The sequence below is a fragment of the Pteropus medius genome, unplaced genomic scaffold (genome assembly GCF_902729225.1).
Source record: "Pteropus medius unplaced genomic scaffold, Ma_sr-lr_union100, whole genome shotgun sequence".
Lineage (NCBI taxonomy): Eukaryota > Metazoa > Chordata > Mammalia > Chiroptera > Pteropodidae > Pteropus > Pteropus medius.
The window spans coordinates 24,413,979-24,430,439 of NW_024351730.1; the positions used below are offsets into that span (position 1 = coordinate 24,413,979).

The window sequence follows — 16,461 nt, forward strand, 5'->3', positions numbered from 1 at the left end:
AGCTACACAAGAAGAAAGTAATATTAATATAGTCCCATTTTTAATTAAGTTTTCTTCAGGTGTATATTCTTTCCAATTACACTTATTAAGGGCACATAAAGATACTATCTATTCTTACAAATTCTTTATTTGGGGATGGAGCTTTGATAACTGGGAAAGAGCATGAATACTAGCTCCTTAATAATAATAAAGTAAGAGGAACTAACAATTAGTGTAATATTCCTGGCACTAGTCTGAAATTTTTGCATGAATGATCCCATGGAATCCTCACAAACACCACATAAGATAGTATGGTAGGCAGAATAATGATCCCCAAAGATATCCGTGTCCTAACCCCCAGAGCCTGTGAATATGTTACCTTACATAGCAAAAGGGACTTGTCAGATGAGATTAAGCTGAGGATCTTGAGATGGGAAGATATCCTGGAGTACCTGGGTGTGCCTGATGTAATCACAAAGGTTCTTAGGGAGGCAGGAGGGTCAGAGTCACAGTAGCAGATGTGAGGACAGAAGCAGAGGTCAGAGGGAGAGACTGAGATTGAAGACGTCACACTGTTGGCCCTGAAGATGGTGGAAAAGGCCTTAAGCCAAAAAATGAATGCTGCCACTAGAAGCTGGAAAAGTCAAGGAAATGAATTCTCCCCTAGAGCCTCCAAAAGGAACAGAGCCCGGACGACACCTTGATTTTAGGACTACTGAGATTTAGAATTGTAAGATAATAAATTTGTGTTGTTTTAAGCTGCTAAATTTGTGGTCATTTGGCATAGCAGCAATGGGAAACTAATACAGACATGGACTATTTTACTTTCACTGTATAGAGAGAAATCTTAAGTGAAGAGAAGTTAAATAACTTGCCCAAATCACTTTACTAGTAAATAGTAGATCTGGGATTGAAGCCCAGGCTAAGTAACTCCACAGTCCACAGGCTGATCCCTAGTTAGCCACTAGGCTGTGGTACTCATTTGTTTATGAACAAGCCCTCACTAAGTACCTATCATGTGTCAAGCACTATTAAAGCTGCATCAGTGAACACAACAGACAAAAATTGCTGCCCTCGTAGTGCAAACATTCCAATACTATTATAATTATGTTCATTCTTTGAAATGTTTATTATTAAATACTTACTATGTGACAGGCACTTTACAGGTATACTAAGAATAACAAAACAACCAAATACTGTTCTATTTCTATTGCTCTAAGCTATCTTTAGGGCTTTGTCACAGATATATTTTTGGGTATAACACAGGTGCATTTTGGGGTAATAAGTTGATGCCTACTACTTATGTTCTGCTTTCTTTTTAAAATGGTTTTTTTTCTTCTGATCATTAAAATAACACATTCTTATAAAAGCAATAAATTCTTATTAGAAAATACAGAATGATGTATAAAAAAAATACCAATTATTCATCATCCTCCCAACCAGTGGGAACTGCTATTAGTACGTGGTCTGTTTCTTTTCAGTCATTTTTCTACACAAAATTTGTTTATAGAACTAAGATATATTATAAATGTATACTATATGTATGTATGTGTATATATGCACAATTTAAAAACACATATAATTGTGTATATTTATACAACTTTTTTACTTAAGCTCATATTTCCCATGTTATCCAAAGTTCGTTACACATATAATTTAGTGACTCCATAACACTATGTGAAAATAATTTACTTAAGAATTCTCTTATTGGATATTTAATTTTGAATTTTTTTGCTATTATAAATAATGTTATACAAAACATCTTAATGCCTAAAAATCTTTTTGGTACTTTTACATTCTAAACAGACCACTAAAAGTGAAATTACTAGATAAAAGAACATGAACATTTTTAAGCCTTTTGATACATATTATGAAGCTGCTCAAAGTCACTCAGCTAGAAAGTGGTGGACATAGCAGGATAAATTAGTTTATATTCCCCCAATGACATTTGTTAAACTTTGCTAACTGGATGAACAAAAAATGGTTTCTTGTCTCTTTGCATTTCTATATTCACTAAGGTTGAACTCTCGTTTTCTTATCATTCAGCTATTAGCCTTAAAAAATATGCATACCTGTTGTTAATTCTCTTTTCATGTTTTTTGCCTACTTGGGTTCTTCTTTTCGTCACTTAACATTATTTAGCCAACTGTATCAACATATCAACATGGTCCGCATACATAATGGTCATGTCATGTTCCACATAAGAAATTTCTTATGATTTTAAGAAATGAGAAAGGACTCCTCACAAGAGCAGCAATGTGAATATTACAATAATTTGGTTGAAAAGTCAAATATCCCACATAAAAAAACACTGAACCACCAATTTAAAAAAAATGCCTGTATGTTGCTTCTTGAAGTCCTCCACTTAACTCAGATGTGGGCTAAGCTAAGTGGTTAAGCATTTAAATGTTTCAGAGTAACTCAGAGAGGGTTCTCCCCAGCAGTTATCTGCCCAAGAATCAGACAATCAGACACTGACCGTGAATGCTCCTCTCTCGCTAGAACTTTTATTTGAGGACAAGCATGAATAAGTAGGTTTTGTGTTACTGTGGTAGGGATGAGTTAGATACAAGAACATATTATGGCCAGAGGGTGAGAAATGTTCTGTGAATTTGACTACAACATTTATACCACTAGTATAACATAACCATGATTCACCCTCCCAGTAGGATTGGCTGGACTGGCTGACCCCTCAAAGGTGCTTTCCAATGACCAGAATTTTATACACACAAGAACTCACACTTAATGGGAGTGCTTGAAAACAGAGGTACCCTAAAATCAGTGGGTACAGATATGCTGATTGGCAATACACACATGAGCATCAGATACCTAACCAGTTCCCCACTTTCTCAGGAGCTCTGTGCATCACCTCATCCTATTCATTCTCACACTCTGTCCCTCCCCATTAATTGTTTAGTTGTTTTATCATTAAAGTCTTTGAAGGAAAAGTGTTTGATGGCGTTAACTAAAGTTTTCTTTCTTCATTGCAAAGTGTAGTGGAACAGGTGGAAAGGCCATACAGGCCTAGTGCATCCGAGGGGAATGCCACCACGATTAAGGAAAGATTTGAGGTCAGGTTCAGGCAGGTGCAGCACAGTGGTGCCAGTAAGGGTGCACAACCTCGCAGCCTACCCTGGTCATTGAATGAACGATGGCTCATGAACGAGAGTTTATTTAGCTCCAAAATGGAAACATATACCAGTCATTCATATTAATTCAGGGTCATTTTTTGAGCCAGTCATGGAAGGGAAAAAGAATGATGGTTCCTGAAATGTGTATTGCAAGTTATAATTTGCATAGTATTCTTATGGACTTCTCACTTAGCCTTTTCAGAATGACATTTGAAGTATGGGTACGTTAGCCTCAAGTTACAAACGATGAAACTGAGGTTTAGAAAAGTCCCATAGCTATTAAACGAAAAAGTCAGAATGCAAATCTAGGCCCTCCGATTCTAAGTCTTGTGCTTTTTTCCTGGGTGCGAGAAATCTGCTAAAGGTAGTAATCCAATAGAGTGACGGTACAGGGCTTTTCGTTAACGGGGCCTTGTGGAGATGCAGTGGTGCTTACAAGGACAGGCAAAGGGCAAGGGCATAAAAAGAAAGAAATAATAAGTAATAATAATAAGTAAAATAATAATAATAACAACAACAATACATCCTCGCCATGGAAAAGCAAAAATGCCAATTTCTTAATCAGTCTGTAAATGCGGGTTACATTTTTAAAAGATATATAAGGACATTAGTTATAAGTCTGAAGACATCAATGTAAAAACACAAAGCTAGCTATATAATGAAAATTATATGTAACTAGTCAAGATGGCGGAGTAAGTAAACACCATACTCACTTCCTCCCACAATCACATCAAAATTACAACTAAGTTATAGAACAACCACCTTTGAGAACCATTTGAAGACTAGCTGAACAGGACTCATATAACTAAGAAAATAAAAAAGAAGCTTATATAAAATTGAATGTCAACTGCAATTGAAAAATAAAAAATTTAAAAATTATAAACAAAGGTAATTATCTGATAAATACTGAGGTATTAAGAATAGGATCTACTTGGCAGATGGACAGAAACCACTGGGAATAAAAGGGCCTTGTATCTCTGCAGGAAGTGCTCTTGGAATTAATTCTAGAAGAGAGGTGTAGAATCGGTGCTTCCCACGGTCCTTTGGAAGCTGGGCTCCTGTAAGACAGGACCTTTTGGGGAACACCTCCCGACCTCTCATCCAGAGTGAAGGGTTAGAGTTGGCAGGACCTTACTCCTACAATCTCCACCATTCACATAGATGCTAAAAACCTGTTTCCTATTTTGTTTGAACAATTTCTAAGTTTTGTATACTCTTGAAGGCACAGGGGCTTCATTATCACTATTTGTCACAGAAGAACAGAAATGCTAAGAGGTCACATGATGAGGGTGAGATTCTTGAGTCAGAGCTAGAGAATAACAAATTTAAAGATGAAGAAATTCATCACAATCTCAGATCTCACCCCAATTCTAACACTTTTTCTTTAGTTTAAGTTGGTCCTTTATCAATCTCCCAACTATCCATTTTACTTGGTTTTTTTTTGAAGATATAATATATATACTTTTATTGCTTTTAACTTTAATTCATTTGAAACAGGCAGCAATAGCATATGCTTTAAATCTACTGGAATGCTGATATTTTTGGTTTCAAACCAAAATAAATAAAATCTGCAAGGAATGGCATAAAATTCTACTTATAAGCATAAGGAATCATAGATGCGGACACATGAAATTTTGAATTATCCAGGATCTTTCACAAGTGACATGTTTGAAAATCTAATGAGTAGCTCCATCTCTAACAGACTATCATGTACCTATTTAGCTTGTCTTTGTCAGGCTGATCCATAGGTTTAGTCAGTCCCCAAATCATCAAAATGAGACTTGGTATTGAACACTGAAATTTATGATACTTTGAAAGATCATACCTGATTGATGGCACAGCCACACTTTATGTATTTTCATAGATACCCCCATTCATAGTCAGTGCTGGTAGCATGTTAAAATTGTGGGAGAAGTTCTTTTTTTCTCCTACTAAAATACTTTCTTATTTTTCACATATTCTATAAGACATCTAGAATTCCTGGCAATTTTGGTCTTCTCCTAGAAGAGACGCAAAGTGAAGATGTAATCTGGATTGGGGTGCCTCCCGCCCCCCTCAGCCAAACAGAGAGGCTCAGAAAAGAAAAATCCACTTACCCCATAGTACAAACCAAAATAAGGAGAGATATCGGGTCTGAAAGGGTGGATGAGAGACAGAATCTCATCTTTGTAGCCCCAGAGCAAATCGTCCACTGTGTGCATCACGAATAACTCCTGCTGGTAGGCCTTTAACAGGGCCCGGATGATCACCCGGAGGAAGTTTTGCTGGGCCCACTCCATGGCGATCTAAGAAGCACAGGCAAATTCAGATAGCACGATCCCTACCCCATTCTCCTACTGAGCCTTCAGCAAAGGGGACTGGAAACTTAAATGTAAATGATGATATTAAATAGCTGAAAAATCAGCCAGCGAGCTCCTTTCTGGCTGCATGTGCAAGAATAAGATTCTTCAGTTACTGTCCTTTATGTTTACCGTCCTTTATGTTACAGTATTATATTTGTAATTGTGAGCTTAGCATTCCCACAGGCAGCCCTTCTATCTCAACAATGCAGGAGCAAAGGGAAAAGCTCTTGTAAGTACATTAGCATCTTTGGCCCCAAGTGGCATCATCTTTCTCCTGATCTGGGCCAGAGGCTGGGGCCTCATAAACCCTGCACCGCCAGGCAGCAGGGCAAGGCCAGATCTGGGATGGAATTAGCTCTAGGCCCTGGATCCACCATGAGTGTCCAGCTGCACATGTCATGGTTACCTAGGAGTTAGAGTGGGAGCCTCAGAGGGCGTCGTGTAGGAGATAGGAAAGTTTCCTGGGTGTCAAGTGTGTTATTATTAGATGGAACTGCCATTATAAACAGAGCCCAATGAAATCACTCTAGGCTATAATCAACAGTCCAGTCTCTATTATTTGTTATGGGGAGAATGCAAAGTCTATTGCTAGAGTTTCTGAACCGAAAAGAGGGGCAAATATTTTTAAAATTATTAGCTACCCCTCAAAATCCTAGAGACATATTTATTAACACAAGTGCTAACCACACATGGCAAGAAACTGGGGGCAGAGAATACAAAATTTTGCATTTTGTCACCATTTGAAAAGATCCTGTTTGAAAGACCTCAGAAAAACACCTCAGGTGAACTTTTAAAAAGGGCAGGGGAAAAATGTACTTTTCTCTTTGTATAAATATATTTTTAATATAACTTAATAGCTCCTAAATGTAAAACCAAAATAGCCTTAAGTTAGTGTTTCCTGTCTTCTGATATTCACAATAATGGTACTTAAAACGCTTACCACTGCAGGAATATTTAATGTTCTAATTGAGTCAATTTGAGGGTCTCCGACAGATTGGTCTCGTAGGAAAACATAGGTCTTGTTGCTGGCAGCAGATACTGTTGTTCCATTGTCTCCAAATTGAATGTCTGCTTTGCTTCTAATTTCCCTAAAAGAAAGAAAAGGATTTTGTTTGAAAACAGTCGCTACTTCAAAAAACAATAGTTTTCTTTCAGAATCAAAAATATTTTCAATGTAACATTCCCAATATAACCATTATAAAAAAGAGACTGCAGATACTGATCCCTTAAAAAACTAGAGATTAAAGCTATGAAGTGGGAAGGAAATGAGGCCTGGGATAGAGTCTTCTCAAAAACCTGTCATTTTCATTCTTTCCCCCAACAATTTGGAAAACGCAACGGTCAAAGGTCATCTTGACCAGAGAATCAAAGCCAGTGAACACTCTCCTGGGTTATGGTTTGGTCCCGAAATACTTTCAAATTTTTCAGATCACAGATTCAGTTTGAATTTCAATTTGTTTACCAATGGCTTTTTATTTCTAACCTGAATTCAGCTGAAAATTCATTTAACGAAATGCTAAGTAAATTAGAGGAGTTCACTCCTTTTTGGGTATACAGTTCATTTCGGTTCAGGTTAGTGCCCCCAAATGAGGTATTAGGAAAGTCTGTAGAGTGCCTGGTGCCATCCTGGGACTAGGGTGAGGGGCGTGAGACACTCGCCTTGGGCAGGCGCAAAATGTAAGAGGTGCCAAAAAACTCAGCAATCAAGACACATAATACTGTAATGCAATTTTAAAAATCAAAATTAATGAAAAAAAATCATGATAAACAAAATATCGAAATTTTAAAGAAGAACAGGACTGATACTTTGTTCATCAAAAGCCTCACACTAGTCCTGGCTTTGCCTGGTCCATTGCAGGTGTTCACTAAATTCCATAACTATCCCTTCTCTCTCTCTGCCACTGACATCTTCTTTTTCCTGTTCCGTCTAGGGCTGTGTTGTCTGACGTGGTAGCCATGTGTCTACTGAACCCTTGAACTGTGGCTGATTGGGATTGAGATGTGTTGTAAGGGTAAAATACATGCCAGATTTCAAAAACAGTACCCAAAAAATTTTTAAAGAATGTACAACATCTCCTTAACTTTTTACTATTGATGACACATTGAAATGAAATGATTTTAGATACAACGGGTAAAATAAAAATATATCATTAAAACTAATGGCACATGTTTCTTTTCACTTTTTTTAAATGTGGTTACTAGAAAAATCTTAAATTACTTATGTGATTCGCATTATATTTTTATTGGACAGAACTAATCTAAGAGTTTATCATTCAGACACAGGTAGGAAGGCATTAGGCAATTGGGCTACCTATCACCTCCTCTGGAGGCTTTTCCTGTCCATAGCCACACAAGGGTTTTCTCACCCCTGAATGAATACCTGTGGAGCTTGCTGTCTGTACCATGTGTCTGGCACTGTTGTAAACTGCTTAGCAACATCATTTAGATTGTGAGGGAATTACCTCAAAGCCTCAGGAAAACTGCAAGCAAGCTTAAGAAACTTGTATACCTCTGAAATCTTTTCTAGATTTTAAAATAAAAATAGATAAGCAAATGAAAAACAAATGCATACATATAGTTGCATAAAAATAGATGAGTCTTTGTTCTCTAGCACAAAGCACCAAGCTACACACAATGATATAAATATCTGACACTTGCAGAGCTCCTCAAAGGGTATAACCACACTGTTCCATTTGATTTCATTTAAGCCTTACAACGAGCCTGTGTGTGGCACACATACAGCCAATATTTTCACCCTACTTTTACAGATGGTCATTAAAAGAGTCAGAACTTGAGCCCAGGTCTACAAATTCAGATATATCAGACAGCCTCTCCTTATAGGTGCTTAATAAATGTCTGTAGGATGAAACCAAAGAATGCCTCTAACAAATGCCAAATCTAAATAATTATGCGAGAGAAAAAAATTGTATGCCTTTTCAGTTCACAGAATCTGATAGAGGTGGTCGTGTTAAAACATTATACAATATGCAGTTAGGGCACGTTTGCAATGGCTTCTGGTTGTTAGACATTCACTCTCCTTTCTTCTGATCGGAGCCCTGATTTTCTTTCCTCTCTTGCACTGGGCATTGGTGTAGGCCCAGAGCTCAATCAATTCCTTTCCCAGGGCTGCTGACTCCTGAGCACAGAGCCTCAAGATGGAAAATACTGTAGAAAGACAGGCTTCCTCCAGGGGGCGCACATGACACAAGGATCCTTGTGCTCCTGATATTCCAGGCTTAAAGCTGCCCTGGACCTTGCAGCTTTCTTCTCAGCTGCTCTTGGAATCTGTAACCCACTTTATAGCCTTCAAAGAAATTCTCTATTTCTTTAAGTTGGCCAGAGGTAGTTTCTCTCACTTGCACCCAAAGACCCCTCATATAGAAATCATAACCCAGTCTTTGTGTAGATGAGAAAACGGAGATTCAGATAAAGTAACTAGCCAGGACTAACCAAGAGGTGGAAGAACAGGGTTCAGAATCCTGGTCCCCTGACTTCATATCCACGGTTTTTCTTAACTCTACACAGAAGTTAATGCAAAGTGATTTTTTAGAAACCGGAGAAGAGTACATTTTGAAGGCAAATCCCTATCTCAGCCTAGGCTGGTGCCTGCAGAAGGGCATTCCTCTCCAGCCACTTCCGGTCCCATAGCCTCCCTGTAGCCAAAGTGAGGAGGGAAAGACTTCTCTAGGTATAACCATTTATAATCAGGGCCCAAGACCCCAAGTTGGCCTAGGTGACTACTCAGGAACTAGAAATAAAAAAAGTGATCCCAGGGCGAACATGTTTGCATTCAAAGAAAGCTGGGCAAAGAGCTGGGATTTAACGTAGGCCCAGAAGCCCAGGGATCAACTTTGCCAAGTTTTCTGACTAATGACGAAAGTCAATGACCTTGCTGAGCCCTTTTTTTGTTTTCTCACTGAGCTCTAGGTCATGAACCTAGAGGCCTGTATAATTCCAAGCCTAGAGTCTGCATCATTTAAGTTTATTTATGTGTACTGACTCTGGAGATGACTTTTAAAATGTTTTTGTTAGGGCTTATCCTGTAAAAACCTGATGTTTGAAAGAGAAATTGAGCACAGAGGGTCCAATTACTTTAACCCTTGTAACTTGACTTAGTTTCTCAATAAACTTCAAAAAGTCAAGCCACAGTTTCCCAAACCACAAAAGTATTTAGCTCACTTGGCAGGCACCAAGGGACCATGACAGGTCACTTGCAGCTACCCACATGACTTCCCTCACACACCAGCTACCCAAAGTCATGACTGACACGTGGCCTTTGCAGAGTGGTTTAAGCGAAGGAAGAGAGTGGCTTCCCACTTTGCAGAGGCCAAGAAAACCAAGGAGAGGGATGGCGAGGGGCCGCCTTCTCAGATAACATTGTCAGAGGAAACCCAACACGTTTCTCTTTCCGAGCACTCCTGCCACTCTGGTGACACTTAGGAGGCCACGGTGGAAGAAGAGGGGTTTCTGCAACAATACCAACAAGTCAGGTTACCCAAGTCTCCCACATGGCTGATCAACAAGGGTCAACAAGAAGCAGAGTGGTCTCCTGGTGAACAGCAGACTGAGAGCAAGAAGTGATCGATTACTGCTTTAAAGTATCCAAGAAGACCAAAGAAGCTTCTGGAAAGAGGAGCAAAAGATTATTACTTTTTTTTTCCTTAAAAACAAAACAAATCTTTGCGTAGAACATGAATTAAGGAACCGTACTTGAAAGTGCCTGGTATGGTCCCTGGTAACTCTGTAGATGTTAATAAATCCTACTGATATTGAAGGCCCCAGGATATCATAGGCTCAGATTATAATTTAATGTTTATTGGTCACAATGATGGTCTTAAGGCCTTAAGAAAAGGCTGAATTATGCTCCATGAACTATGTAATCAGGCAGGAAGATATATGATTGACTTTAGAGATATTTCATTTAAAATCATTTTTTAAAGTTCTTTTTAAAACAAAAAAGATTTTTTTTTTGAACTCCTAAATGTTTAAATATAACCTCACCATTACAGAAGGCAAACAATAGCCTGAGATAAAGAAATCAAAATAAATAATTTTAATTGGTTGGAAAATTTTAATTAGTTGGGAAATTAACAGCTATCTGTGTACTATCTCAGAGATTTTGGATGAATTAGATACACACATTACTATCATATAACCCTTAACTCTCAGTCATTTTGGTTCTTCATTCATCCAATCCTCTTTGCTGAGAATCACTGTCAGAGGTGACTGCACACTAGGTCGAGTGTGGGTTGAGATCTGGCTGCCAGGCTGTCTGGCTTCTTCTGTTACTGGATCTGTGACTAAGAAGAAGCGACTCGTTGCTTCTGTGCCTCAGTTTCCTCATCTGTAAAATGGAGATAATAATGTACCTTCCTCATAGGGTTGTTGTGAGAATTAAGTTCTCATAAGCTTGTTATCCAGTTAGGACACTACCTGGTACACATTAAGTGCTTAGGAAACACTAGCTACTAATATGTGTGAAGGCTTGAGCTAAGCGGTTAAGACCTGGTTCTTGTCCTCAAAGAATCCATGGAGCAGCACTCAGGAGATTGCCACCTAAACGGCGACCTCACACATGGAAAGTGCTCTGAAGCTAGCTGCTGGGCATTGGCGAGACCCCCCAGAGGACTGAGGGGTGGCCACTATAATGGGAGTCCTAAGGAAGGCATCATGCAGGAACATGTTTGGATTGGTTCGGGAAGGAGTAAGCTTCCTCGGGGTGGGAGGGTGGAGAAGCTTCCAGACAAAGGGAGAAGGAGAGCCAGGGCAGGCAGCACAGCATGAAAGCACAGGATGTATTTCTGAAGTGGAGGGATGGGAAAGCTGGTAATGGCAGAGAAGCACACACTACAGAGGTGGTTTAGTAAGCACAGCCTGCAGTTCAGGGCATGGTTGGACTGAACAGATAAGTCGATGAAAAAGTGAAGTCACAGGGTGGATGAGCAGACCAGGGAGAAAGAGCAGAGCAAGGGAAGTGGCCCACAGGCAGGGTGCTGAGCAGCATCTGGATTTAACTTTCCATCACCACGGCCTTGTCAGCTAAGTGAAAGACTAAACACTGAAAGCCCAAAGCAGGCTACTGGGAAAAAGCACAAAGTGGGGCGGGGAGGACATGGCTCACGTTTGTTGAGGGTATGCAAGAAACATCTCCACTCCTGAAGATAGAAACGGTCCCCCATCCTCAAAGCATTACCCTGACCCACCAAGCTCACGCAGGCAAGTCACCCAGGACCTCCACGTGCATTTAAAACTCACAAGTACCTGGTCATCACTTTTCGTACAGGACAAGAAGGTGGGGGGAATCTTTTACATTTTTCTCACTTTTGAGCAGTTCAAGACTTTAAAAAAAAACTATCTAAAGACACTCTTTTTATTTTGAGAAAAAAATGGTATCGGAGAGGAGTCAGGTTTAGAAAAAGAGATAAACATTCTCCTACAATAATAGAAACAATAACCGTGGCATTTCTAAATTTTCTATCATCTCTTTGATATTTAAAAAAAAAATGTATTCTGAATGGCTCAGAGATGAGTAAAGAGGACCAAAGGGCTAACAGGACAGAATTTGAAACTTTAAAGAAAGTTCCTACCTTTGCTAAATTCCAAGGAGTCAATTAGATCCTTAAGAAATAAAATGTGAAAAATAGAACTACAAGAAAATAGACTTGAATATCAAACTTTTGAAGGGAACAGGACCTTTTAAGCTCAGAAATAAAAGAAAAGTCTATAAAAGAATAGATTTGACTGAATGTAAATTTTAGAAATGAAAAAGGCAAATAAAACAGTTTCCACAAATGTGACAAAATGTTAAGACCATTACATATAAAAGTTTACAGAGTAGTATGAACACACCAGAACCCAGATAGGCAAACAGGCGAAGGACAAGAACTAGGAGTATGGAAATACAATCTGCTGGCAAACACAAAGAAAGCATTCAATCCACGTGGTAATCAAAGGGTGAAATGAGAACTGGTCTACATGTCCAAGAAGGAAATGGTCGACTAAAGTACAGTAATATATTCCCTCTATCTTTTGAATATTATCATCAGTAAAATGTACTAGTATAAAGCCAAGACATATATGCGAAAACACCTAAGATGTAAATTAAGAAAAAAGAATACACATGTTATTTACATATGTATGCATATCATATATATAGAGATAGTATGATAACCATGTAAAAGTAAAACTCACCCATGGAAAAATGGCTGAGAAGATATTCATTAAAATATTAGAACTGATTATCTTTGAGACAGTGAAATCATGGATAGTAGTAGTTTTTCTTATTTCACTTCATTTTCAAGTTTACCTTTACTGCTTATACGTATTTGTAATATAAATCATAGTTTACACTTTTTAAAAATTTATTTATTTTAATTAGTTTCAAGTATATAGTACATTGGTTAAACATCTATATAGTTCATAAAACGATCCCCCCAATTGCTCCCTCCCTCCTCTGGCCCTCCACCTAGCCAACCTATTAATGTTAACTGCATCCCCTATGCCGTGCTCCCTATCCCCGTGACCATATATCAGCTACTAATTTGTACTTCTTTAACCCTTCACCCCATTCTCCCAGCTCCCCAAATACCCCTCCCCTCTGTCCATCACCAAATTGTCCACTATATTTGTGAGTCTGTTTTTGATTAGTTTGCTCTTTTTGTTCCTTAGATTCTGCATATAAGTGAAATCATATGGTATTTATCTTTCTCTGTCTGACTTAAATACCATCTAGGTCCATCAAGGCAATATCGTTTTCCATCCTCTTCCTTTTAGTCTGTGTGTATCTTTTAATCTGAAGTGAGTCTCTTGTAGGCAGCATGTAGGGGTCTTGTTTTCTTAACCATTTATCCACTCCATCTTTTAGTTGGAGCATTTAATTCTTTTCTATCTGAGGTACTTATTGATAGGAATGTAGTTGTTACCATTCTTTATTCCTGTTTTTGATATATGTTTTTTCTTCTTAAAGAAATCTCTCCAACATTTCCTGTAATACTGGCTTGTTGGTGATAAATTCTTTTTGCTTATTTTTGTTTAGGAAGCTCTTTATCTGTTCTTCAACTCTAAATGATAGTTTTGCTGGATAAAGTATTCTTGGTTGTAGATCCTCAGTCTTCAAGATGTCAAATATTTTGTGCCGAATCCTCCTGTCTGCGTACTTTCTTTTGAGAAATCAGCTGCCAGTCTTATGGGTGCTTCCTCATAGGTAACTATCTGCTTTCTCACTGCTTTTAAGATTCTCTCTTTGTATTTAACCTTTGGCATTTTAATTGATGTATCTTGGTGTGGACCTCTTTGGATTCCTGATTTTTGGAATTCTCTGAGCTTCCAGGGGTTTTATGTTTATTTCCTTAACCAGGTTAGGAAAGTTTTCCATCATTATTTCTTCAAATAGCTGTTCAACATCTTGTTTTCCTTCAGGTACCCCGACGACCCAGCTATTTTTACCTTTAATAGTGTCCCATAGGCTCCTTAAATTATTATTATAGTCTTAGCTTCTTTTTTCTTGCCATTCTGATTGAGTGTCCTTGGCTTTCTCATCCTCTAGATAGGGCATTTGATTCTCTTCTTTTTTCACTTTGTTTTTTCTGTTTAATATACTTCTCATCTCAGATAATGTGTTCTTCATTTCTGACTGGTTCTCTTTTATAATTTCCATTTCCATTTTTATGTTTTTTATCTCTTTGTTGAAGTTTTCACTGAATTTATCTACGCTTCCCATAAGTTCATTGAGCATCTTTATAACCAGTGTTTTGAACTCTGCATCTGTTAGATTACTTGACTCCATTATCTCTGGATCTCTGTTCTGTTCTCTCATGTGGTTTCTGTTTCTTTGTCTTCCCATTTTGGCTGCCTTTCCATGTCTGTTTCTATGTACTCAGCAAAGCTACTAAGTCTCCTGGTCTTCTAAGTGTGGATTTGTGACACAGGTGTCCAGTGGCACAGTCCTGAGAGGGGTTCAGCTACAGGCCAAATTTAGCCCAAGCCTCTGCCACTCCAGGGCCACCTGTTAAAATTCAACAAACAATCCACAGATGCTGTACTTATAGTTGCCTCAAAAGGCCACACCAGAAACCGAGGCCAGCTGCCACCAGTGTGAGTCTAGGTATAGCTCAGCAAGGAGCAAGCACCTGACTTGTGGAGGATACACCTGTATATGGCTTGGGTGGGGCCACAAGTTGGGGGAGGCAGAGTTCCAGGGAATCCTCTGGGCAGAGCAACCTCTGTTATTCAGTTTGATGACGTCACAGCTATGGTGGTGCTGAGTCCGTGCACTGGGAGTGGGGAGGGCTCAACAGAGAAACAATGGATACTGCAATACTTCTGCTAGGGGAAGGTGGGGGAGATCCTTGTCACGGCTTCACTTCAACAACTCAGTGTCGGCCAAACCCACACTGGTGCTCAGAGAGAACATATCTGTCACGGCAAAAGTCTGCTCATGGGCGTGGCCCATTTGAGAGGCATCTGCGGCTGCCCCAGCCTCCATCTCACTCAGCCGCTAGAGACATGGCAGCCCAGCGTCCTTGCCCCGTCCTACCTTCTGCCATTGTAGGGTGATTTATTAGATTTCTCTCTAGTTATATGGCTTGTTCATCTAGATCCCAGGTGATTTTTCCTTGCTGTTTGCTCCCTGTTTCCATCACAACTTTGATTTGGTCGCCAGAGGAATGAACAGAGCCTATATCATCTACGCCATTTTCCCCCTGACCCATAGTTTACAATTTTAAAGGTAATGTTATATATAATATTGCATATGTTGATTATTTCATAATCCAGTATCACTTAATGCTCAATGAATTAAAAAACCTGAGATATTAATCTCTCACATATTTTCTTACTATCAAAGAAGTAATATAAGCCTACAAGAGAAATGAAAAATCCAAACAGCAAATCTAAGAAACTCAAAAAGAAGATGTTTAATGCGATAGTGTATATTTATCAAATACATCTGAGATATATGAAAGTTGAAAGAGCCCTTAAATTGATTTTTAAAAATTTGTGAAGTGTTAAATAGTATGCAAAATAGAAAAACCTAACAAAATAAAAAATAAATCTCAAAAGGGCTGCAGAAGTCATGGAATATCTTAAACTGAATACGCATTTTTGGCAAATATATCACTAAGCAACAGGATCATGAGGCAAATTAGCTTTGTGTCAACAGGCCTGATCTAGCGCTACTCAATCCGCAGCTTTTGCTAAACCCAGCAATTCCACCTTTGGGTATTTATCCAAAGAAAATTAAAACACTAATTTAAAAATATATATGCACTCTTATGTTCACTACAGCATTATTTACAATAACCAAGATGTGGAAGCAACCTAAGTGTCTGTTGATGGATGAATGGATAAAAAAGAGGTGGTACACGTATACAATGGAATATTACACAGCTATAAAAAAGAATGCAATCTTGCCATTTGCGACAACATGAATGGACCTAGAGGGCATTTATGTTAAGTGAAAGACAAATACCATGTGATTTCGCTTACATTTGATATCTAAAAAAACAAAACAAACAAATAAAACAAAACAAAACAGACTTATAGAAAGAGAACAAATAGACGGCTGCCAGAGGGGAGGGGGTCTGGGTGAAAAAGGTAAAGGAGAATAAGAGGTACAAACTTTCAATTATAAAATAAATAAGTCACCGGGATGTAATGTACAGCACAGGAAATATAGTCAATATCATAATAACTTTGCACAGTTACTAGACTTAGTGTGGTGATCACATCATAAGGTATATAAATATCAAATCACTATGTTGTACACCTTAAGCTAATTAATATTGTATGCCAACTATACTTTAATAAAAAAAAAGTTTCAATTTACAACACACTACATTGCTCAAATTAGATTGAGTGGTTTTTATCTACTTATGAAAGTGCCACCATCTTTTTTCCAAAAACATGAATATTCTGAACTCATCAATATGGGAACATTTTGAAAAACATGCCACTGTAAATTGTATGTCAAATTAATCGGGCCCTCCACAGCCCAGCATGGCCTTTCCTGC

General features: G+C 38.4%; 1 protein-coding gene across 3 annotated transcripts in view; it reads right to left on the reverse strand.

Moving 5' to 3' along the window:
* The window catches only part of SCARB2 (scavenger receptor class B member 2), a 58,450-nt gene that overhangs the window by 19,472 nt on the left and 22,517 nt on the right, over positions 1-16,461 (reverse strand). For all 3 annotated transcript variants that reach the window (XM_039845489.1, XM_039845490.1, XM_039845491.1), the window contains exons 3-4: positions 6,393-6,540; positions 5,207-5,395 (exon numbers count right to left, since the gene is read on the reverse strand). In XM_039845489.1, coding sequence (XP_039701423.1) covers positions 5,207-5,395; positions 6,393-6,540 — 337 coding nt within the window. The remainder of the gene's footprint in view (positions 1-5,206; positions 5,396-6,392; positions 6,541-16,461) is intronic.